Below are 25,812 nucleotides of genomic sequence, written 5' to 3'. Positions count from 1 at the left end.
ACACACACACACACACTCCAGGCACACACACACACTCCAGACACACACGCAGCACGGGCACACACACCCCTCCGTTGTCTCCACCTCCAGTCCACCCTGCCAAGCGTTTTGTTTTGCAACTGTTTAATAGTATTAAAGCGAACCCCAATAACAACTTATACTGCCTTTTACTCCATCCCCCATCACCATCATCATCAACAACAACCCCCCACCCAGCCAGCCAGCCTCCTCCCCCGACGCGTAAACGGGATGTTAAAAGGCAGGGAGAGGTGCGGTAAGGAGGGAGGCTGGGACAGAGATCCTGATGCTGCAGGACACAGAGAGTGGTGGGCGCGTTCAGGTTATTACACAGAGATCGCCAGCGCAGTGCACACGTACAGAGAGATCGTGTTGGATCAACAGAAACACCCTTATTATGCTGCAGTACACGCAGATATATTTATTGTTACACAGATACCCTTAAACACTGTAGTACACACAATCATATACACATTGTTACCTTTAGTATGCAATAAACACATATACAGTACAGTGATCGTGTGACACAGAGACCTTAATACCGCAGTACACACAGTGAGCTGGGTCATATTGGGCTGGAAAACCAAACGGCCGATGGAATTGGCATAATATTTTAATTTCGACGTCAGCAACACAACGGAACGTGTAATTGTACCTGCTTGTATGTACAGAAGATTTAGGATAACATAGTCGACATAGTTAATAGTGTTGTATGGACACATTTATACCGTAGCATAACACACACACAGATCGTATTATATACACCGAGATCCTTTTACTGCAGCACACAGTTATATAATTCTCGGCACACATTATTTATTAAATTAGGTATCACTGAAGCGATACCCCCGGCTATAATTAGAGAAAACCCTTATACTGCAGTGCGCACACCATAACAAACGTAGACACACATTGCTACATCGTATGTATATGGAGCGTTGCACACGTACATAACACGGGCAGTATACATGCAGTGTGTGTACATACCCTTTATACATCGGTGTTAATGTGATCAGGAGATCGTGGATTATATAGTCGGTTGATTGGAAAAGATCGACCAGCCATCAGCAGCAAACGCCGGCAGCAGCGTCATTATCAGCAGCAGCAGCTCCAGTGAGTATATCGATTACATCAATATCAGCAGCAGGATAACTCTCTTAACATCAGCATCACCATCTCTCGCAGTGACAAAGAACACCATCAGCATCACCACCATCAAGAATCATTTATCATCGTGATAATCATCAGTAAGCAGCACCATCAACCTCAGCTGCATCAGTAACTATCAGTAACCATCAACAATAATAATCATCAGTAAACATTAGTATCACCATCATCGACACCGCCATCAATAATCAGCAGCAGCGCCAGGAGACGTCAATATCACGATCACGACCATGAATCCTCACCCTCGCCACCACCTTCACTCTTCAACAGCAGCGTCAGTACACATCACTAACGTCATCACATTCATCATCAATAACCTTCACCACCAATGCCAATCATCATCACCACCAACAATCATCGGCACCAATAATCATCGGCACCAATAACCATCGGCACCAGTAAACATCAATAACATCGGTATCATCACAACCATCAATCACCAACCTCCATCAGTTATCACCATCAACCATCGCTGTCACTACCATAAATAATGATCATCAGCAGCACCACCTCCAATCATCACCACCATAACGGTCAATAACCACCAATTACCACCACCACCAATCATTACTATTAAAGAATCATTCGTCACAGCCGCGGGCTCCGCAGGGGGCGAGGGGAGCCGTCCGCTAGGGGGCGCTGCGCCCCGCACAGAGGAGGAGGAGGCCTGCGCGGGGTAATTTTCCATTCGGGGGGTGGGGGCTGGTGGGGGGGCTGGGACCGTGGGGGGTGGTGGGGGGGGCTGGGACTGTGGGCGGGGTATTTCCTCCCCCCCCCCGCCGCGCGCTCCCCACTCACTGAGCCATCTCCGGGTGTAGCCCACCACACCACACTCACTACAACTACTGCTGCTGCACCCTCACTCCAATTGCTGCTGGTGACACTCATCAGGCTCTGTGTCCACCTGCAGCGGTGTGAAGTCATTTGCGTCGCGATCAGCAGCATCAGCATCATCATCAGCAGCATCAGCAGCAGCATCATCATCAGCAGCAGCAGCAGCCACCAAGCAACGGCATTGTCGTCAGCGGCATCGTTCCCACCAGGTGTGTTACCGATGTGAAAGCGTGGGGTGTGTGATATGTAGCAGCAGTGTATGTGTCAGGATACACGTGTGTGTGTAACAGTGTGCACGTGTGTGTCAGGATACACGTGTGTGTGTGACAGTGTGCACGTGTGTGTGACAGTGTATGTGTCAGGATTGGCTAAAGTGGCCACTCGGGACAGAGTCATCTTGTTGGGTGACTTCAATGCCCGAGTTGGTCATGATGCTGGCACCTGGTCTGGAGTTATTGGAAGGCATGGGCCAGATCAGCTCAATAACAACGGTAGGAGGCTGCTAGATTTTTGTGCAGCCCATGGGCTTGTAATTACCAACACGCTCTTCCGGCATCGGCGCATCCACACAACATCATGGATGCATGCCGGGTCCAAGCAAGAACATCTGCTGGACTACATAGTGACGGATTAGCGGATGCGAGCCCATGTCCTTGACACCAGGACCTACCGTGGAGCTGATGTGCCCTCTGGCCATCGACTTGTCATCTGTAAGATGCGCCTGCCATTCTTCCACTCCGGTGGTGGGTGTACACCCAGGATCCCATTCCAACCTAAAGTGGCCTGGTCTCAGCTGATGAAAGTTGCAAGCGAGAATTTAATCATCGCTTGCAGCGGGGGTTGGCATCGTCCCCCACTCCTCCTGATGTCGAGGGTAAATGGGCGAGGTTTAGGACTGTGACTCATGCAGCTGCAATGGCTGCTTTGGGTACGTGGTCCAGACCTCCCCAGAGACCCTGGCTGACAGAGGAGGTGTTCAGGATAGTTGAGAAAAAGCGACAGGCCCACTCTCATCGGCTACAGCATCCCACGTCAGAGAATGAGGAGGATTACCGCAGCCTTCGCTCGGAGGTTCGGAGAGCCGTAAGGCGCTGCAAGGATGGGTGGTGGTCGCGGATTGCTGAGGAGATGGAATCTGCCTCAGTGGCAAGCGATCACAAATCACTATTTAACTCCATCAAAAAGTAACCTGCAGCGCCAGACCTATTACCATCATTAGGGGAAAAAACGGTGATCCATTCTCCGACCCACAGGAACAGGTTTGCAGATGTGCTGAGCATTTCTGTGAGGTCCTGGGGGAGGGGAAATCCCTCAGCCAGGAAAACATCATGGCACAAAGTGGGGATGACCCTGCTGAGGCTGCGGTGCCTCAAATATTGGAAGAGGTTGCCCGCTGTGAGTGGCTGGTTGAGGTGCCATCTGTTGAGGAAGTACTGAAGGCGATCCGGAGTCTGAGACCGGGAAAGGCACCGGGCAGAGATGATCTCCCAAGCGAAATGCTGAGGGAGGGTGGCGTTTGTGCACAGACTGCCCTATATGACATCATAACAGCAGTCTGGACCGCTGAACGGGTTCCGCAGGATTGGAAGGATGCCCTGGTAGTCCCCCTCTTTAAGAAGGGGGACCGCACAGACTGTAACAACTACAGGGGCATCTCACTCCTCAGTGTGCCGGGAAAGGTCCTGGCAAGGATTATTCAACATCGCCTTGCTAGGCACGCTGAGGAGAGGCTTGCGGAGCCCCAATGCGGTTTCAGGAAAGGGCGGTCCTGCACAGATGCCATATTTTCTGTCCGTCTGCTACAGCAGAGGTGTAGGGAATTTCAACAAGACCTACATCTCTGCTTTATTGACCTGGTCAAGGCCTATGATGCCATCAGTAGGCCTGGGCTCTGGGTTGTTCTTCGTGCTTCCGGAGTCCCTGACCCTCTGCTCACGATCATTAAGGACCTTCATGATGGTGAGCGGGCCCGGGTTAAACTACGTGGCCGGGAGTCAGAGCTTTTCCCTGTACACCTTGGGGTGCGACAGGGATGTCCTCTGGCTCCCACATTATTTAAATATATTTTGACCACGTAGTTCGTGAAGCCTTCAATAGTTGTACCGGGGGAATCTCCATTTGGTACAGATATAATGGGAGGCTGATCGATGCCCGGGTGCGATCAAGGGATGGCGCCCTATTGGTCAACCATGTTATGTATGCCGATGATTTGGTAATAGCTGCTCATTCAGAGGAGGAGTTGGAGACGCTGCTGCTGAGGCTGGAGCGTGCCACTAAGAGGTGGGGCCTTACCATCAGCCCTACCAAAACTAAGCACCTGCCTGGGTATTTTGTACCATCGGATTCTCCACCCCCACAACTCCCAATCGGTGATGGGGCAGTAGTGAAGAGAGTGGAGAGTTTCCCATACCTGGGCAGTGTGCTTATGACCGGCTCCAGTTTAACAGCAGTTGGTCTCACTCCGAATCAGTCGAGCGGCAATATCTTTTCATCGGTTGCGTAATGCTGTGTGGAAGCTACCTGGTCTGTCGCTCCGCACGAAGCTTCAAGTCTTCTCGGCTACAGTCATTCCCTCCCTTCTCTATGCTTGCGAAACGTGGACCCCCCTAATGGATGGAGCATCTTCGCCGGTTGGAAACATTTAGGCTGGCCTGCTTACCATCCATCCTGGGTTTAACCAGGCTGGATTGTGTGAGGAACTCACAAATCATTGAAAGATCTGGGCAAAGTCCCATCGGTGTGCTCCTCCGGCTGGCAAAGCTGCGTTGGCTGGGTCATGTAGCCCGCATGCCCAGCCACCGCATGCCGAAACAGCTTTTGTTCGGCCGGATCGAGGGGGCTAAACGGGCGCGGCACGGGCTAGAGAAGAGATGGAGTGATGTGGTACAGGAGGACTTGGAGCTGAGTGGACTTGCCAATGACTGGTACCATCGGTGGCAAGATCGGCCTCTGTGGTCGAGGCTCGTGAAGGACGCTACTGGGCAGTTGGAGTCAGTCGCCCACCAGCAACAACGGAGGGTGGAGGAGCGACGCTCACAACAACGAGCGGAGCGCTAAAGCACAGCAAGTTGGCACAGTAGGGGGCACAGGTGGTGCATCAGCCAGTCATCTCGGCCATCTCAGTCAGTCGACCCGTGGCACCTGGGTCTGACCCGTGACCTCCTGCCAGCGGGCGTTCAACACTTCACGTGGCCTCAAGGTGCACATGGCCTGGCACAAGCGTCGTGGTGACGTCACCGCCACTTAGTAGCGAATGGCGGTTGTTGTGCTGTTGTTGTGTCAGGATACACGTGTGTATGATAGTGTACACGTGTGTGACAGTGTGCACGTGTGTGTGCCAGTGTATGTGTGTGTAGGAGAGCGGTAGTGTAGCGGTTTGCGCTGCACTACGAACCCGGCGACCCGAGTTCGATTCCCTCTCACGGCCAAATCTGTACAGGTCCCGGAACTCCCCTAAGTCGACTCCGTCTCAAATTATTCCCTGGTGCGGTGTAAACATCGCCACTGGGGAGACAAAGGCGGCCGGGCGTGGTGCTGGCCACCGACTCCCTCGTGTGCCGTGCCGGCCTTCATAGGTGCTGCTACTCGCTAACAGCACTTGCCCCTGCAGCCTGTCACAGGCTTGACAATGTAGTGTACATAAACATTAATACAATGTAGTGTCTGTGTACATTAATACAATGTCGTGTACAAAAACATTTATACAATGTAGTGTACATGTCACCATGTATACCGTGTAATGAATATGCAACTGTATACTGTGTAGTGTATAAAAACATTTATCTGATGCAGTGTATATGTCACTATACCATTACATTAGCCAAGAATGTATGTTTGTGTGTAACGCGCGTGACGTCACTCCACATGCCCCCCCCCCCCCTCATTCATATTCATGAGCGGGTGGATTTTTACACTCACACAGAAGGTCGAGCGGAAATACAATTTTTTTAGCAAATTCGCTTTAAGTTTCACATTTCCTTGTTGAAAGTGAATCTAATAAATAATTCTACGCCGCAACAACGTGGATTTGGTATCTTTATTTCTTCAGCACTTGAGACAAAAGGTTAGTCTAATTGATGCTTATACATTATGGTAAAATAGACATTTCTCGGTGACTTTCCAGATATTGTATCGAATTCCAATTAATTTCAACCCCAGCGACCGAAAGCAGAAGTGAATAAAGTATCAGAGCAGTGAATTTGAACAAATTGAAGGTCACTTACATACAGTGCTACAGTGGTGACATGAAGTGAGGTGTTTCCTGACTTCGTTTTGTGCACGATTCACTGCCATCAAATTTACACAAAATATACTCTGATACATTTTTTCGTAAATATTACATCTCCCGTCCTAGGACGGGCACAAGGCGAGTGTAGTGAATATTCACGTCACTCATCTTCGTCTCAAACTCTCCCTCTGGCGAGCCACCCATCTCTAGCCCCGCCCCCCTCTCTCTCCCATCTCTAGCCCCGCCCCCCTCTCTCCCCCATCTCTAGCCCCGCCCCCCTCTCTCCCCCATCTTTAGCCCCGCCCCCCTCTCCCCCATCTCTAGCCCCGCCCCCCTTCCCCATCTCTAGCCCCGCCCCCCTTCCCCATCTCTAACCCCGCCCCCCTTCCCCATCTCTAGCCCCGCCCCCTCTCTCCCCCATCTCTAGCCCCGCCCCCTCTCTCCCCCATCTCTTGCCCCGCCCCCCTCTCCCATATCTAGCCTCGCCCCCCTCTCTCCCCCACCTCTAGCCCCGCCCCCTCTCTCCCCCACCTCTAGCCCCGCCTCCCTCTCTCTCCCACCTCTAGCCCCGCCCCCTTACCCTGCCCTATATAGCCTCGTGTCACGGCAGCGCTCTCGCCTGCTTCAGCAGTTTCCCTGCTGTGATTGTCTCACCTGATGACGGTCGCTTGTGTTGCTATAGAAACGTCGTGACTTATTACTTACTACCTACGTGGCTTTACCGAAAGAACCGAGGCGTATGAGTATGTAACTGTATACCATGGGGTGTAGACGACGTCCCTGTGTATACCGCGCGGTGTTAACACGTGCAGTCGTAGACCTTCAAATCTAGATAGTCGTAGATCTCTTACGTTAGTCTATGGGTCTGTACGTCTGTCGGTCTCTCACGTTAGTCCGTGGGTCTCTCTGTAAGTCTATGGATCTCTCTGTGAGTATATGGATCTCTCTGTAAGTCAATTGATTTCTCTGTAAGTCTATGGATCTCTCTGTAAGTCTATGGGTCTCTCTGTAAGTCTATGGATCTCTCTGTAAGTCTATGGGTCTCTCTGTAAGTCTATGGATCTCTCTGTGAGTATGGGAGGGCGAGGCGGTCATATGCAAAGGACAAGAGGAATTATTGAGTCTGGACTTGAACAGGGGCAGGGAGTTGACAGTGTGGTCCGCTGGGGGAATGAAGTTGTTCCAGACTGTGGGTGCAGCAGAGGAAAATGAGCGACCTCCCACTGAGTGAAACCTGACCGCTGGGTTTCCACAGAGAGCAGCCGCTGTTGGAGCGGAGCGTTGCATGGAGGGAAATCCGCGTGAGGTGGACGGGAAGAGGTATTGAATTGGACCGAGAGATATAAAGAGGAGGAACGTGTTGATCAGAGATGATACGCAAGTTAGAGGCACCGTTCAGTGTAAACACGGCGAGTGGGCTCTGGCAGCATGCGTCAAGGCAAGGAGGTACGACTCGCCAGAGGCTGAGACTAAGACCGGAGTGGCGGCCAAAGGAGGGAGCAGTGCCCGACAGAACGTCCACCGCAGGCGCACGGTGGACCGTCGCATCGCTGGACTCTGAGAGATAGTGGCGGCTTGGGAGAGACTTTCGTCCAGCAGTGGATAGACCACGGCCGGTGATACCACGTGATTGTGTAAATGACACCTCTCTGTGTGTGTGTGTGTACGTCCATGCCTAGGCTCCCAGCTGCCAGCCTAACTCAAAACCAGTGTCCTGCTCGACGCCACGACCATCCTCCACCTTCCCGTCTCCTCACCTGTCCACCAAGGAGGTACTTAACCTGGCTCAGGTCACGTTCAAGTGGCCCATGTGGCCGACGTGGCCCTGGTTAGAATCACTTTGGTCTGTCTTTAGGTTTGAAGTCTGCCATGCGACCCCGAAATTGTGTTTTATTGATATTCACCAGATAAAATACATTGAATGATTGTATTACGAATGTAAGGGCCCTGTTAAAAACGTTTGCGACTTTGGGACGACCTCCCCCCCCCCCCCCTCCTTGGGAAGTTCTAGGTCCTCCTCTGGACCATGTAGCAGAAACCTGCACTCAAAGAAAGGGAGACGTGGGTTGTGGGCCCCGAATGGAGACAGCCAGTTGGATGCAGAGAGCTCGAGACGAGGACGCTGTGGAGCAGGTTGGGGAGATGCGAAGTGTGGTTGGTTGGAGCGACTCAGAATGGGCGATCGTTGTGGGTCGGCCGCATTCTTCTCAGAACCGGGAGCTGCAAGGCTCGGGTGTCGGGAACGAGGCCGAGAGGCGGAACGAGAGAGAGAGATGCACCACTCGACGGGAGTGATGCAAAGAGGAGAGTTCCTGATCGGGCAGGCAAGGTGGTGGAGGGAGATGGAGCCAAGGACCTGGCATTCGATTTCCTAATAGCCACGGCTAACATCAGCAGTGGTCGATAGCTGAGCCAGTCGTGATGGCATGCCTCCCACTCCTCCCTAAACTAAACTATGCGTGGATTTTTATCCGTTCCTCTAGTTGTTCCGCTCCACATTTAGAATCAACGTGCGGTTAGAGTATTTGGCCACTATACATTGCCACATCATAACCCACTTTGTTGAGCTATCATTTGTGGCCAGGTCACTTCTGAAAAAGAGCTATGCAGCTCAGTGGGCTTTATCTGGTAAAATAAAAATAGTTTATAGGAAGAGATTCAACTTACAGAACTTGGCAGCGATTCTTACCTCCTGTATTATCTGTCTCCAATGGTGATTAATGATCACTTGGGCCCGGTCGCTTTCTAAAAAAAAGCTGCATAGCTCAATGGGCCTTACTTAGAATAAAAATATTTTACAGTTTTAGTTTAGATATCTGAAGCGGTCAAGGCGGCACCCCTCCCAGTACCCTTCACCAACCCGCACTGAACTAGCGTGGTGAAGTATGGTCAAGACAACCCGCACGACCCACATGGTATGGGAAACGGCCTTTGTCCAGCAGTGGCTTGACAAAGGGGCTGTGAATTATTGGTATTTTACGATACGGGCAAATTGGCCTCTGTCCTGTATTGCCACATCAAACTCAGCGGTCCCGAGTGCAATCGATGCGGCGGATTCCGAGACTCGTACCGAGCGGTAGGTGCGAGGACTCTGGACCGGTGTCCTGTCTTAGGAAAGCAACGATGCCAGGAGGGTGGGGGAGAGGGGTGGCAGGGGGGGGCAGCCATCGCGTCTAGACGGGCCGAGCGATGGGCCCCAAACAGGTGGATCATCGCCGAGGGATGACCGCTGGTGTCGGGCGGTTTCGACCCAGCAGCGCGAGCGCCGCGTGACGTGCGCGACGTCACCTTGTTTCTAGGCAAAAACATAATAATTAGTATTACAAATAACTAATATTAGTAATACAATAATAGTGGCATTTCCGTGATTTTCTGAGTGAAAGTACTGGAGTTACTACAGCAGTGGATGGCCAGACTTTGGTCAAATTCAGTAGTGGATCTATAAATGTGTCAAAACATTGCTTTTTTATTTGGTATGTGCAATCATGAAACAAATATTCAATGCCAATATGAATAAGTATAACCCGTAAAAACAAAGTTTTTCACTATAAATCCTTTATATGCGTGGCAGCGAACTTAATATAAAGGATTTAAAAATATATTCGCCTGTGGAGGACGCAGGGATCGATCCCGCGACCTTTGGCATGGGAAGCGAGGGTGCTACCAACTGCGCTACTCCGCCACGGCCTGTGGAGGGGTTGCGCTCTGGGCTCTTATACTGTGACGTTCAGCCAAAGCGATGAATGAGTTCTATTTGAATATATGTAAAATATTTTTTTTTTGCCTAAAAAGTGTAAAATTTTGGGAATTTTTTTTACGAACATTAATTGTCTGGCACAACGAGTCTGTGTGGAAAATGTCAGCTCGATTGGATCACGGGAAGTGGGTTAAAAAACGACCGAAAAATTTGCACGGTCGTAAGCAAGCAAGCAAGCACGCAAGCAAGCAAGCACGCAAGCAAGCAAGCATGCGAACTTAATATAAAGGATTTAATAAGATTTTTTGGAGTTTGAGAGGGGTGCGGTGACCCCCCCCCCCCCTCCCGGGTCAAAGGTGAAGACCATGGTTGTTATTGTCGTTGAATATTTAACTGAAATGAAATATTAAATGTTTCCCGCCGCCCCATGACATTTTCTGATCGCGTTGGCGTTTGCCCGGAGCACGCGCTGTGACGATTCCGCACGGCCCCAAAATCTAATCTCACCGTAGGGAACTCGGGGCTAGATCGCGAAATGGGACCAGCCCGGAAAATTCAGGCTGCAGCCAGAAATTGTGGCCCAACTTGAGTTGACATTAAAAATATTGAAACACGGGTGAAATATGACTCTCTGAGACGGGTGAGCTGAAGATGAGCACAGTGATCATTAGCAGCTGCAGCGGCCATGAGCGTTCCACTGCTGGTTGAAGGCCTCCCCACGCTACCGCCTGCGACGTTGGGGTGAATGAATTTCAGGGACCTGATTAGTGGATGATTCCTGCGGCCCAGTCATTGAATGAAAGAGTGAACCATGGAGCCCAATGAATGAAGGAATTAATTGGTGAGCCATAGTGCCAAATGATTGAATTAGTGAACTGTGGGGCCTGATGAATGAAGGAAAGATTGAGTGAACTCTGGTATCTGGTGAAATAATGAGTGATCCCTGGGGCACAGCGAATGAAAGATTAATGAATGAACCATGGCGGCCAGTGAATGAATGAATGAGTTAGTGAATCATCAGGCACAGTGAGTGATGTAATGGATGGGAGGAATGAGTGAATCTCGAGGGGCCGTGTGGAATGCTCGTGGGAGATATCGGATGTCGCACAACACATGGTATGTGATATTTCGCCCACCTTTATCTCTCCATCTCACACTGTAATATTGCAATCGTTCGCCTAATTATTTATATCGTACAGGACAGTGCCGTGTACACGCACACACGCGTACTCTGCGTACACGCAGTTCAACGTAGTGTATTACAGTATACAATACATTGCAGTGTATATACAACGCAGTGGTGTATTGTATATACTTATACATAATGGTATACACTCTTCGGCAGAGTGGGCGAGATGTCGCTATACCCGCGCCTCATACGTTTGTACGGACCAGCGGATGTAAAGGGGTATAGGGACTTTTCGACCACCCAGTAAAATAGCTGTCATAACACCGTGCACACTCCGTGTATGTGAGGTACTATATATTGTGTTGTGCAGCATACACTGTGTACACGAGCTGTTCGATTATGTACTTTATGGTACTCAATATGTGTACATGCATTACAGGGTGGGCGGACGGGAAGTCCCTATACCCCTATTGTATAAGGCTAATTATGTCGCAGAGGTAAAGGGGGTATAGGGATTTCCCGCCCACCCTCTCGTATCGTGCAGTGTGCTGCACATGCGGGGTCCACTAGGGGCGCTGTCGGGCCTCCTCTCCTCGTGGAATTTTCCACTACCCCTGTCCCACAGCGATTCCCAAGCCCAGAGCCGAACATTAGAACTCTCCAGTAAACATGGGGCGATGGGCCAACGCTTCCAACCGCATGCCAACATTCCTCACGTTGGCATCTTTACTGCGTACTTACCTTTGCCATAGCAATAACTCTGACCATACCGATGTATATTTATCTGTGATGCTAACAAGAAAACCCTCCCTCACCTTAACAATAGGACCATCCCTGACCATACATATAGGACCATCCCTGACCCAAACAATAGGACCATCCCTTACCCTAACAATAGACCCTAACAATAACTATCCGTGATCATACACACAGCGCTATATTTAGGCATTGGGACACTGCCCCCCCACCCTGCCCCCACACCCCCACCCCTCGTAGGGTAACCTACGTAAAATTAATAGACCAGCGATGACTGAAAGTGGCATTGTTGATGTTTTGTACACAACACAGGCGCAATCTGCATCAGCAGTCTCGCCTTTGTTAATCACACGGGCCCGCGGCAGGCCAGCATGACCATGGAGTGAGCCCTGACTCTAGCCCTGAGCTTAACCCCAACCTCGAACGCTCGGTCCCACCGCTCCGTGTCCGTGGTGGACGTCATCTCAGGGGCTGGCTCTCCCCGTCGTCTGCCACTCGGTCGCGAGTCTCGACCACCGTGCATCGTCAATTGTAGCCATGACGCGTGCTGCTCCGGTCCGCTCGCTTTCCACGCGCACGTTCCCTCGTCCACACGTTCCTCTCCCTGTCGCTCGGCGCAGCATCGCTACGTGTCTGGCACTCGCGACCCCACCCTAACCCTGCGTCTTCCACGTGCGTGCGTGTGCGTGTGTGCGCGTGCGCGTGCGTATGCGTGCAGAAACCCTCCGCGCTCCCACACCATGTCGGAGGGCTCCCCCGAATCCCCCAAGCGCCACGTGTCCCCCTCCCCGTGCTCTTCGCAGTCAGACTCGGACACCACGGGCCCTCTCCTCCTCGACCACAACTACGGCCACGACAACGACGAGGAGGACGACGACGAAGATGCCGTGACTTGCCACCGCGTCCACCGCGGCCACCACGCCTTCGTCGGCATGGACGGCGACCGCAAGTCCCGGCAGGCGTCGGTGCGTGTGCCGATGTTCGACGGCACCACCGCGGCCGCCGCGGAGAAAAAGAAGATGGAGCTGGGGGCAGCGGCGGGGGGTGGCGCCGGAGCCCGGGATGTGGCCGGCGCCGGCAAGGACGCCGGCGTCGGGAGTTCGGTGGAGCGGCAGACGTGGGGCAGGCAGCTCGACTTCCTGATGTCGTGCGTGGGCTACGCGGTGGGGCTCGGCAACGTGTGGCGCTTCCCCTACCTGTGCTACCGCAACGGCGGAGGTGGGTCCCGCCCGCCCGCTCGCTCGCCCGCTCGGCAAGGTTCACACGTGTTCGCTCACCAGATTGTTCACTTCTTGAGGTGGGGAGCGGTCCAGGGGCTCTCCAGGGGTCTCCGTGCGAGGCATCGGTAACCGAGACCCTCGAACTCGCTGCGCTAGAGAACCCGGTTCAACCACAGTCGGCGGCTAAACCGCCATTCGAACCCAGGCTCTCGGCTGTGCCTGCTTAGCGTCTCTGACCTCTGAGCCACCCGGCCTCCTCTGTTTGTTTCAAGGGGGGTAGATGCGTGTGGTGGGAGAAAAAAGGGGGGCCTGGCTTATGCTGGAACAGGATGTGGGTCGTGGGGGGGGGGGCGATTACTCTATTGACGCAGATGCAATTCAATTAAAAGTGATTACCCAGCATGCAAATCTGTGGAACGGCCCCCAACTCCTCCGCCCACCTCCCCCGCCCTCTTTCCCCGCCCCTTCGCCAACCCCTCCCTGCCGCAGGTCTTGGGAGCTTTGTGAGCTTGCACTTTGACCTAGTGACCTGAAAAGTGACCCCCCCCCCTCCCAGGTGAGGCACAGAGGTCGCGAGTGTCGCTGAGCATAGCGTTTGTTGGGGGGCGGGGGGGGGGGTATGCTGGTGGGTGGGGGGGGGGAGGGCCCCAGGGGGGGGGGGATAGGCAGATAGGGGGTGGAGACCCCAGTGTGAGTACCACCGATGCGACCTCCCACCCCAACAACCCCAGTCTTGGACCCCTTTGTTTGTTCCCCACTACCTGCACCTATAAGTGGTAGAGCCATTGGTGGGGGGTTGGGCAATGGGGAGAGTGGCCCCTCTATGAGACCTCCAAATAGGGGTCTGATTGGTGTTTAGCAGATGAAATGCAGTGAGTCAATGCTACCATTAATCTGGGTCCCTGTTTAAAGGAGGTCGTGGGTTCGATCCCGACCCTGACGCCTGCTGCTGTATATTTGGAGTTTGCATGTTCCCCCCGTGGTTGCGTGGACTTTACTCTGGGTCCTCCGTTTTTCCCTCCACATTTATAATGAACATGCATTTAAAGCATTTGCCTGCACTACATTTCCACATGATAAGCCACTTAATTGAGCTATCATTTGCTACCAGGTCACTTCTCAAAAATAGCTATGTAGCTCGGTGGGATCACAAGTATTGTGTGATTAATGCAGACATGATTCCTTGGAAAAAGTTTCAATTTGGTGTTTTAACATCTTAACACCTGTTTTGTTGCCAGAAAAAAGGGGAAAACCCTATTATCATAGCTCAGTGGGCTTTACCTTGTAAAATAAAAAATAGTTTAGGTTATAGAAATAGATTCACTTTCCAGGATTGCCCTCCGTGCGGTTGGTCGCCATTATTACCTCCTGTACCATCAGTCTCCATGGCGATGAATGATCATTTGCCCTCATCACTGTTAAAGTTAGGGCCTGGGTCAGGGTTAAGGTCTGGATCAGGGTCAGTAATAGGGTCAGGGTTAAGGTCTGGATCAGGGTCAGTAATAGGGTCAGGGTTAGGGTCTGGATCAGGGTCAGTAATAGGGTCGGGGTTAGGATCTACGTCAGGTTCTGGTTTAGAGGCTGGGGCAAGGGTCTGGGTCTGGGTTAGGCTCTGGGCCTGGGTCGAGGTTTGAGTCAGGGTCTGGGTCTGTTTCAGGGTTAGGGCAGAAGGTCATGCCAGCCCACCCGTCCTTCCACCTCTAACCCCTCGTGCATCTCGTGTGCGGCCTCCTTCTGAAACTCGAATCTGGTCACCCCCTCTCGCCGGATCTGGGTGTCCGGTCCCCCTCAATAGTGTGCCCCCCCGCCTCACCCACTCCTTCCTCCGCCACAGGGGTGTTCCTCATCCCCTACTGCCTGACGCTCATCGCTGCGGGGATCCCCTGCTTCTTCATGGAGGTGTCGCTGGGACAGTTCACCAAGCAGGGCGGCATCGGTGCCTGGGGCATCGCGCCGATCTTCAAAGGTGCTGCACCCCCTATCAACTACCGCCCCTCCTGACCGATGACACCTTGACCGCCACCTCGACCTTGACTAATGGCACAATTGACTGCCGCCACCCATGGCTGATGACCCCGCAAACCTCTGGGTGTGCGTTGTTGAGTCCCGTTCCATTTGTCCCGGCCTGCGTTCATGCCTAGGCCTGGGCTACGCCTCCATGGTCATCGTCTTCTACTGCAACTGCTACTACATCCTGATCCTCGCCTGGGCGCTTTACTACCTGGCCCATTGCTTCACCATGGGGCCGTTGCCCTGGGCTACCTGCGGCAACAAGTGGAACACCAAGCTCTGCTCAGACGGCACCTGCCAGTACCCGTCGGCGGACGCCAACGGCACGGAGGGGTCACTCAATGGGACGGCAGGACCCGGGTTTCTGAATGGAACGGCATGGTCGACGGCGTGGCCGGCGCTGACGAATGCCACGTCGGAGTCGTCGCTGCTGCTGCCGCTGAGCAACGTGTCGGCCCTGGGGCACGCGTGCCCACCGCTCAACGTCGTCACCACCTCGTCCGTCGTGGAGTTCTGGGAGTGAGTGCTGCGCTGGGGGGGGATGTGGGCGTGCGTGTGTACATGTGCGTTGGTGTGTACACGCGCGTGTCCGGAGGGGTAGTGCAGTGGTTAGCATGTTACGCGGCGAACCCGGCGACCGGGGTTCGATTCCTGCTGACGGTCAACACCAGTGACGATTATTTGAACCAGTCCTGGGCCTCTCCTAGGTCGACTCGGCCTCAAATGAGTACTTGGTGCTATGTGTTAACATCGCCACTGAGGAGACAAAGGCGACCAGGCGTGGTGTTGGCCACCCACCCCCTCGTGTGCTGTGATGGCCTTCATAGGTGCTCGCTAACAGCACTTGCCCCAACAGTCTGTTCAGGCCACATTGTACGGGGGATGTTTGTTTTTGTCTTTGGAGTGGTGGTGCAGTGGTTAGCCCACTGCGCTATGAACCTGGCATTTTGAGTTCGATTCCCACTCAAGATCAATCGTGGGGAATATTTGAACCAGTCCGAGGCCTCTGAGTACCTGAACAGGTCCTAGGACTTCGAGTACCTGGATCGGCCTGTAAACATCAGCATTGGGGAGACAAAGGCGGCCGGGCATCCAGCTGGCCAGACACCCCCTCATGTACCCCACGTACATTTCCCAGGTGAAATATTCTCAAGAATACAAATTAAAACACCGTCCGTGCGCGTGCGTGCGTGCGTAGGCGTAAGGTGCTGTCCATGACGACGGGCCTGCACGACTTGGGCTCCGTGCACTGGGAGATGCTGCTGTGCCTCATCGCCTCCTGGCTCGTCGTCTACTTCTGTGTGTGGAAGGGCGTTCGCAGCACGGGAAAGGTGCAGTCCACCACATCACCACCACCACATCAGTGCCACACCACCCTCACCACACCACCACAGCCACATCACCACCACATCAGTGCCACCCCAGCACCACCACACCACCACACCACCACACCACCACACCACCCCGCCACACCACCACCACCACATCACCACCATATCAGTGCCACACCACCCCCACCACACCGCCCCAACCATACCACCGCCGCACCACCACCGCAACACCACCACCACATCACCACCACACCACTGCCACACCACCGGATCACCACTACTGCCACACTACCACCACACCACTGCCACACCACTGCCACACGGGATCACCGTGACAACACTATACTGAGTACACTACCCAATGCACCGCCACACACACACTAAACACGGCACCGCGGCACACACGCCGCACGCCGCACGCCGCACTCCGTGTCTCTTTGGCAACTCCACAAATACCCACGTGCGTGTGTGTGGGTGTGCGCTTGTTGGGACGCTGCTACTGAAACTGGAGCGTGCCACTAAGAGGTGGGGCCTTAACCATCAGCCCCACCAAAACTAAGCACCTGCCTGGGTATTTTGTACCATCGGACACTCCACCCCCACAACTCCCAATCGGTGATGGGAAGTGTGCTTATGACCGGCTCCAGTTTAACAGCAGAGGTCTAACTCCGAATCAGTCGAGCGGCAATATCTTTTCATCGGTTGCGTAACGCTTGCGACACGTGGACCTCCCTAATGGAGCATCTTTCGCCGGTTAGAAACAATTAGGCTGGCCTGCCTACGATCCATCCTGGGTTTAACCAGGCTGGATTGTGTGAGGAGCTCACAAATCCTTGAAAGATCTGGGCAAAGTCCCATCGGTGAGCTCCTCCGGCAGGCAAGGCTGCGTTGGCTGGGTCATGTAGCCCGCATGTCCAGCCACTGCATGCCGAAACAGCTTTTGTTCGGCTGGATAGAGGGGGCTAAACTGGCGCGGCACGGGTTAGAGAAGAGATGGAGTCATATGGTACAGGAGGACGTGGAGCTGAGTGGACTTGCCGATGACTGATACCAGCGGTGTCAAGATCGGCCTCTGTGGAAGAGGCTCATGAAGGACGCTACTGGGCAGTTGGAGGCAGTCGCCCTCCAACAACAACAGAGGGCGGAGGAGCGACGCTCACAACAACGAGCAGAGCGCCGGGTGGCTAAAAAACACAACAAGTTGGCACAGTAGGGGGCACAGGTGGTGCATCAGCCAATCATCTCTGTCATCTCAGTCAGTCGACCCATGGCACCTGCTATGTCTGCCCCGTGACCTCCTGCCAGCGGGCGTTCGACATTTCACGTGGCCTCAAGGTGCACATGGCCTGGCACAAGCGTCGTGGTGACGTCACCACCACTTAGTGGCGAATGGCGGTTGTTGTTGTTGCTTGTTGGGAGCAGTAGTGTAGGGGTTAGCGCGCTGCACTACGAACCTGGTGACCCGAGTTTGATTCCTGCTCACGGCCAACATCAGTGACGATTATCTTAACCGGTCCCTAGGACTCCCCTAGATGGATTGGCCTTAAATGAGTACCAGGTGTAAAACATCCGCACTGGGAAGATAAAAGCGGCCCGGTGTGGTGCTGGCCACCCACCCTCTCGTGCGCCATGCTCGCTAACAGCACTTGCCCCAACAGTCTGTTAAAGGCTAAACGGTGGGGGGGGGGGTCTTTGTCTTTGTACCCGTGTTGTACCCGCGCGCGTGCAGGTCGTGTACTTCACGTCCACGTTCCGCTACCTGATGCTGATCGCGCTGTTTGCGCGCGGCGTCACCTTGCCCGGCGCCATGGGTGGCATCAAGTACTACCTGCAGGCTGACTGGAAGAAGCTCGCCACGCCACAGGCGAGTGGCGGTGTCGCGACCCCACTACGCATCGCGACGATGTCGTCGTCTTGATAGCGCCCCTCTCACCAGCGCACCACACCTTCCAGCCCTGCCTCTGCTCTTCACTTGCGAGCGAGACACTTCGTGGGGAGAGTTGGGACGAGTTCTTGGGTGCAGTGCGCGCACGGCCGCCTCCGCTTTGGCGGCGGAGGTCTCGCTCCGAATCAGTCGAACGGCATTATCTTTCGTCAGCTGCGTAACGATGCCGTGTGGAATCTGCCTGTTTCTGTTGCTCCTTACGAATCTTCAGGTTTTCTCAGCTACAGTTTTGCCCTCCCTTCATTACGTTTGTGAAACGTGGACCCCTCTAAAGGAAGATCGCCGGTTTTAAACATTCGGGCTGGCCTGCCTACGATCCATCTTGGGTTTAACCAGGCTTTAACCAGGCTGGGTTGTGTGAGATGCTCATAGATCCTTGAGATCTGGACACAGTCCCATCATCAGTGAACTCCTCCTACAGGCAAAGGTGCATTGGCTGGGTCATGCAGTCCACATGTTCAAGCAGCTTCTATTTGGCCGGATAGAGGGGGCAAAATGGGCACGGCACGGTCTAGAGAAGAGATGGGCTGATGTGGTAAAGGAGGAAGTGGAGCTGAGTGGACTTGCACTGATCGGCCTCTGTGGAGGAGGCTCATAAAGAATGCTTCTGGGCAGTTGGAGGCAGTCGCCCTTCAGCAACAACGGAGGGCAGAGGAGCAATGTTCTAAAAGTGGAGCACTGGGCGTCTAAAACACAGGAAGTTGGCACCGTAGGGGGCACAGGTGGTGCATCTGCCAGTCATCTCAGTCAACCCATGGCACCTGGGTCTGTCCCGTGACCTGCCAGTAAGCCTTAAACACTTTACGTGGCCTTAAAGTACACCTAGCATGGCACAAGCGCTGTGGGGACGTCACTGACACTTAGTGGCGAATGGTGGCTGATGTTTATGTGGCTGACCATGTAAGTATGGCTGGACCTGTTTGTGTATCTATGGGTGTGTGTTAATGCACGTGTGTGTTAATGCACGTGTGTGTGTGTGTATGTGTGGTGTGGCTGACCCCGTAGGTGTGGCTGGATGCCGGCACACAGACGTTCTACTCGTACGCGCTTGGTTTCGGAGCCCTGTCCACCCTCGGCAGTTACAACCGCTTCCATAACAACTGCCTCAGGTGCGTGTGCGTGTGCACGCATGTGTGTGCGTGTGTGTACGCCGGGCATGGTGCTGGCCACCTTCTTCCTCGTGTACCGTGCCGGCCTTCATAGGTGCTCACTAACACCACTTGCCCCAACAGTCTGTTAAGGCTACATGGGGAATCTTTGTCTTTGTGTATGCGTAATGTGGAAGTGCAACGGTTCGTGCGCCGCGCTACGAACCCAGCGACCCGAGTTTGATTCCCGCTCACGGCCAAGATTAGTGACGATTATCTGAACCGGTTGTGGGCCTCCCCAAGATCGACTTGACACCAAATGAGTCCCTGGTGCAGTGTACCAACATCGCCATTGAGGAGACCAAAGCGGTCGTGGTGCTGCCTGCCCACCCAGCCCAGCGTGCGCCGCACTCGCCTTCACAGAGACTCCCTCGCAGCACTTGCCCCTACAGTCTCTTTGGGCGACAGGAGGGATGCGTGTGTGCGCGCGCGCGTTCGCTCGATAACACGCCTCCACTTCCTCATTAGGGACACGTACGTGCTGGCGCTCATCAACTCTGGCACGAGCCTCTTTGCCGGCTTCGTGGTCTTCTCCATCCTGGGCTTCATGGCGCACGAGCAGGGCGTGCCCATCGACATGGTCGCAGAGTCCGGTGAGTGCCGCATCACCGCCGGCAACATTGCCATCATCATCGTTGTCGTTATCGCCACAGTTGTCATCATCGTCGTCATCACCATAATCACCAACACCGCCATCAATATCACCATCACCACCATCATCATTCTCATCATCGCCATCGTCACCTTCACCGCCGCCATGCCCATCATCGTCACCATCACTGCCATCGTCATCATTTTCATTGCCGCCATTATCACCTCCCTAACAGCGCTATATGGGGTATTGTTCTCCCTGTACGCTAGGCCCCGGGCTGATTCGTCGCGTACCCGCGCGCCGTCACCATGCGGCAACCCGAGTTCGATTCCCGCTCACGGTCAACACCGGTGACAATGATCTGAACCGGCCCTGGGCCTCCGCTAGGTGGACTCTGCCTCAAATGAGTACCTGGCACGATGTGTAAACATCGCCACTAGGGAGACAAAGGCAGCCGGTCGTGGTTTCTGGCCACCCACGCCCTCGTGTACCGTGCCTGCCTTCGTAGGTGCTCGCTAACAGCACCAACAGTCTGTTCAGACTAGACAGGGGATCTTTGTTCCGTGTACGTGCGTACTCTACGTATGTGTGTACTCTATGTGTGTGTACTCTACGTATGTGTGTACTCTATGTGTGTGTACTCTACGTATGTGTGTACTCTACGTATGTGTACTCTATGTATGTGTGTACTCTACGTATGTGTGTACTCTACGTATGTGTGTACTCTATGTATGTTCGTACTCTACGTACGTGCGTACTCTACGTATGTGCGTACTCTACGTATGTGTGTACTCTACGTATGTGCGTACTCTACATATGTGCGTACTCTACGTATGTGTGTACTTTATGTATGTGTGTACTCTACGTATGTGCGTACTCTACATATGTGCGTACTCTACGTATGTGTACTCTATGTACGTGCGTACTCTACGTATGTGTACTGCAGGTCCTGGGCTGGCATTCATCGCGTACCCTCGCGCCGTCACCATGATGCCGGTGCCGGTGCTTTGGGCCGTCCTCTTCTTCGTCATGCTGCTGCTGCTCGGCCTCGACAGCCAGGTCCGCCCACGCCCCCCCGCCCCGCCCGCCCGTACTTCACCCAAACCGAGCCCGGTTGCCTACCTGCTTGCCCGCTCCCGGACACGTCCCGACGTGCGCGCGTGCGTGACCCGTGCGTGACCCGTGCGTGCGCCCGTGCGTGACCCATGCGCCGCGTGTGTGCCCCCCGCGCTCGCAGTTCGTGGCGATCGAGGGGTTCGTGACAGGCATCTCGGACATCTTCCCCACGGTGCTGCGAGGCCGCGGGAGGCGCGAGCTCTTCGTCGCCGCCTGCTGCATCGTCAAGTTCCTCGTCAGCTTTGTCATGGTCATGCAGGTTCGTCCGTCGCCGTGGCGACGTCCCACCCCCCCTCGCCCCCGGGGGTGACGGGTGGGGGGGAAGAGAAGCGCTGCTCCGCACCGCGTGAAGCGTCACCGGACGTAGTTCTGCGACATCCACTTCCGCGGGCCGTATTCTCAGAGGAACGGCTGCGCTGACCCGCGGGAGCTCCAAACGGGTTCCGCATTCCGTGTCGCTCACGAGCCAAGCGTCGTGAGCGACGCTTGGCTCGGGATTGGTGTCGCATGGCCCTGCGCCATCCGCGCTCGCTGCTCGTCGTCGCAGAGAGGTTCGCGGTTCGAATCCGCCAGGCCGCCCTGGTTAACTCTGAGGCGCCGACCGTAAAATAACTACGAAGCGCCGTCCCCACGATGTCAGTCGAAATGAGGGAGAAGGTGATCTTGTGTTGGCGTCACCATCCCAAATGTGGCCAATATTGAAAAATTACTCTGCAAATCACTCAAACGGGACTCCACACACAGCAGCAGCATCCCCCGCTGCGAAACGACTCCAGACTGCGTCTGGGACACGCAACAATAGCCTTGCGCTTTAAGAACCAGTGGGGCAATGCCAAATATGCTAAATTATAACCATTTTCAGTAGCATCATTGTCATCACGCACGGCAGAGGCACCTTCAGCAGCAGTGGTAACAAGATATCACCACTGGCATTGTCCACAGTAGCTTTGCTTTTGTCGGCATCAAACATCATCAAGGGCATCACCAACACCATCATCATCAGCTGCATCAGCAGATGCAGCAGCAGCAGTCACCGTAAACACCATCGCCCACCCTACGTGCTCTGTGGTCGGCATTGTTCGTGATTTTGAATGGGGGTGACGGCGGGGGTCGTTAATGTAGCGCTGTGCTGCCGCCACCCCCAGGGAGGAATCTACATCTTCCAGCTGTTTGACAACTACGCAGTGAGCGGCTACACCCTGCTGTGGCAGGTCGGGTGGCAGTGCATCGTGGTGGCGTGGGTCTACGGTACAACGCGCGCACACACATACACCTGCACACGCACTTGCATGCACACACGCACACTTACACATGCACACACAAAGACAAAGATCCCCTGTATAGCCTGAACAGACTGTTGGGGCAAGTGCTGTTATCGAGCACCTATGAAGGCCAGAACGCTGCACGAGGGGGTGGGTGGCCAGCACCACGCCCGACCGCCTTTGTCTCCCCAGTGGTGATGTTTACACACCACACCAGGTACTCATTTTAGGCTGAGTCGACCTAGGGGAGGCCCAGGACCGGTTCAAATAATCGTCACTGGTGTTGGCCATGAGCGGGAATGGAACACGGGTCGCCGGGTTCATAGCACAGCGCGCTAACCGCTACACTACCGCTCCCCACATGCAGAGATGCCTACACGCACATCAACATACACACACACACACCTAAACAGATGCACACATCCTCAGAAACACAAACACCTATACGCACAGAATCAGATGTTTATTTGGACTGGAGGAATCCGATGAGCTATGAAGCTATTTTTCACCGATGTCCACGCACACCTACACACACACACCTACAAGCGCACACACCTACACGCGTACACACATACACACACAAAAATCTATACAGACGCGCACACCGCTATTTAGACTGGAGGATTCCGATGAGCTATGAAGCTATTTTTCAGAGATGTCTACACACAACAACAATAACCGCCATTTGTCACACATAGAGACAGCGCTTGTGCCAGGCTAGATGCACTTTTAGGCCACGCGAAGTGGAGAAGGCTCGGTGGCAGGAGGTCATGGGGGGACAAAGCCGGATGCGATGGGTTTTCTGACTGAGATGACTGGCAGATGCACAACCTGTGTCCCCTACTGTGCTAACTTTCTGCGTTTTAGCCGCCCGGCGCTCTGCTGATCATGAGCGTCGCTCCTCTGCCCTCCGTTGTTGCTGGAGGGCGACTGCCTCCAGCTCCCCAGTAGCATCCTTCACGAGCCTCCTCTACAGAGGCCGATCTTGACACCGCTGGTACCAGTCATCGGCAAGTCCAATCGGCTCCACATCCTTCTGTACCACATCAGTATATCTCTTCTCCAGCCCGTGGCATGCCCGTTTAGTCCCCTCTGTCCAGCCAAAAAGAAAAGCTGGGCATGTGGGCTACATGACCCAGCAAATGCAGCTTCGCTTGCTGGAGGAGCTCACCGATGGGACTGTGTGTACATGTGTGTGCGTGCACCTGTGTGTGTGTGTACATGTGTGTACATGTGTGTACATGTGTGTGTACACACATATACACACATGGGGAGCGGTAGCACAGCGATGAGCGCCCTGTGCGGTAAACCCAGTGACCCGAGTTGGATCCCTGCTCACTGCCAACATTAGTGACGATTATCTGAACCTATCCTGTCCCTCTCCTAGGTTCACTCAGCCTTAAATGAGTACCTGGTGCAATGTGTAAACATCGCTACGAGGGAGAAAAAGGCGGCCGGGAGTGGTGCTGGCCACCCACCCCCTTGTGTGCTGTGCCGGCCTTCATAGGTGCTCCTTGCTAGCAGCACTTGCCTCAACAGTGTGTTAAGGCTACACGGGGTGATCTTTGTCTTTGTTTTGCAGGTAGCTCCCGCTTCATGGAGGATGTGGTGCTCATGATTGGGTATCGGCCCAACTGGTGGATTGGGTGGTGTTGGAAATTCATCACTCCCACACTGTGCATGGTGAGCACATTGCTCACCGCACTCGGCACACTACACTATACCGGCTGACCACGACGTTCGCCTTACCACGCTCACGTTATTGCGTGGCGAATTATGGTGTGAAGGTGGGTGGGTGAGTGAATAATGTGGCGAGAAGGTGGTTTTGGTGAGTGAGAGATGTGGTGAGTTTGCAGTTGAGTAGGCGGTCGAGTGGGTGAGCGATGTGACGAGCGAGCGAGTAGTTCACCGCCCACGCCGCACTCTCCACGCCACGCGCTCGAGGCCCATCAACCGCTCGCCACGAACCTTTCCCTGCATCCACGACCCCCCCCCCAACCGCGCCCCACGGTGCCCTGCCTGCCGGTGACCTCCGACCTCCTAACCCCTGCGCTGCTTCCTCCTCGGGGACCCTCGCGCAGGGCATGCTGCTGTTCCAGCTGATTCAGTACAAGGGCCCCACGTACAACAAGGTCTACGTGTACCCGTGGTGGGGTGAGGCACTGGGCTGGCTGCTCTCCCTCTCCTCCATGCTGTGCCTGCCCCTCACCCTCCTCTACCTGCTCGTGGCGCGTGGCAAGGGCACGCTGAAGCAGGTACAGCCGAGTACACGCACACACCACTCGCCTGGGTACACGCACGCACGCTCACCTGGTACACGCACACACCACTCGTCTGGGTACACGCACACACCACTCGCCTGGGTACACGCACGCACGCTCACCTGGTACACGCACACACCACTCGCCTGGGTACACGCACGCACGCTCACCTGGTACACGCACACACCACTCGTCTGGGTACACGCACACACCACTCACCTGGGTACACGCACACACCACTCACGTGGGTACACGCACACACCACTCGCCTGGGTACACGCACACACCACTCACGTGGGTACACGCACACACCACTCGCCTGGGTACACGCACGCACGCTCACCTGGTACACGCACACACCACTCGTCTGGGTACACGCACACACCAATCGTCTGAGTACACGCACACACCACTCACCTGGGTACACGCACACACCACTCGTCTGGGTACACGCACACACCACTCGCCTGGGCACACGCACACACCACTCGCCTGGGTACACGCACACACCACTTGTCTGGGTACACGCACACACCACTCACCTGGTACACGCACACACCACTCACCTGGGTACACGCATACACCACTCACCTGGTACACGCACACACCACTCACCTGGGTACACGTACACACCACTCGTCTGGGTACACGCACACACCACTCACCTGGTACACGCACACACCACTCACCTGGGTACACGCACACACCACTCGCCTGGGTACACGCACACACCACTTGTCTGGGTACACGCACACACCACTCGCCTGGGTACACGCACCACTCGTCTGGGTACACGCACACACCACTCACCTGGGTACACGCACACACCACTTGCCTGGGTACACGCACACACCACTCGCCTGGGTACACGCACACACCACTCACCTGGGTACACGCACACACCACTCGCCTGGGTACACGCACACACCACTCGCCTGGGTACACGTACACACCACTCGCCTGGGTACACGCACACACCACTCACGTGGGTACACGCACACACCACTCACCTGGGTACACGCACACACGCTCCCCTGGGTACAGCACACACTACTCGTCTGGGTACATGCACACACCACTCACCTGGTACACGCACAC

General features: G+C 54.5%; 1 protein-coding gene across 5 annotated transcripts in view; it reads left to right on the top strand.

Moving 5' to 3' along the window:
- Positions 1-294: 294 nt before the first annotated feature.
- The window catches only part of LOC133356555 (sodium- and chloride-dependent creatine transporter 1-like), a 47,204-nt gene continuing 21,686 nt past the window's right edge, over positions 295-25,812 (top strand). Inside the window, exons 1-16 of one of the 5 annotated variants that reach the window (XM_061574128.1) lie at positions 322-340; positions 1,035-1,131; positions 2,096-2,228; positions 7,927-8,019; positions 12,548-13,047; positions 14,884-15,015; positions 15,191-15,578; positions 16,258-16,390; positions 18,120-18,254; positions 19,341-19,444; positions 19,952-20,076; positions 21,022-21,134; positions 21,313-21,450; positions 22,337-22,439; positions 24,036-24,136; positions 24,535-24,708. In XM_061574128.1, coding sequence (XP_061430112.1) covers positions 12,570-13,047; positions 14,884-15,015; positions 15,191-15,578; positions 16,258-16,390; positions 18,120-18,254; positions 19,341-19,444; positions 19,952-20,076; positions 21,022-21,134; positions 21,313-21,450; positions 22,337-22,439; positions 24,036-24,136; positions 24,535-24,708 — 2,124 coding nt within the window. In that variant the 5' untranslated portion in view covers positions 322-340; positions 1,035-1,131; positions 2,096-2,228; positions 7,927-8,019; positions 12,548-12,569. Of the gene's footprint in view, positions 1,132-2,095; positions 2,229-6,971; positions 6,991-7,926; positions 8,020-12,547; positions 13,048-14,883; positions 15,016-15,190; positions 15,579-16,257; positions 16,391-18,119; positions 18,255-19,340; positions 19,445-19,951; positions 20,077-21,021; positions 21,135-21,312; positions 21,451-22,336; positions 22,440-24,035; positions 24,137-24,534; positions 24,709-25,812 lie in introns of those variants that run through there. The other 4 variants (XM_061574132.1, XM_061574127.1, XM_061574131.1 and 1 more) reach the window with 4 other exon arrangements.

The sequence above is a fragment of the Lethenteron reissneri genome, chromosome 54 (assembly GCF_015708825.2).
Source record: "Lethenteron reissneri isolate LAM-NWPU_2019-01 chromosome 54, ASM1570882v1, whole genome shotgun sequence".
NCBI lineage: Eukaryota > Metazoa > Chordata > Hyperoartia > Petromyzontiformes > Petromyzontidae > Lethenteron > Lethenteron reissneri.
This window is presented reverse-complemented; position numbering and strand designations above follow the sequence as displayed.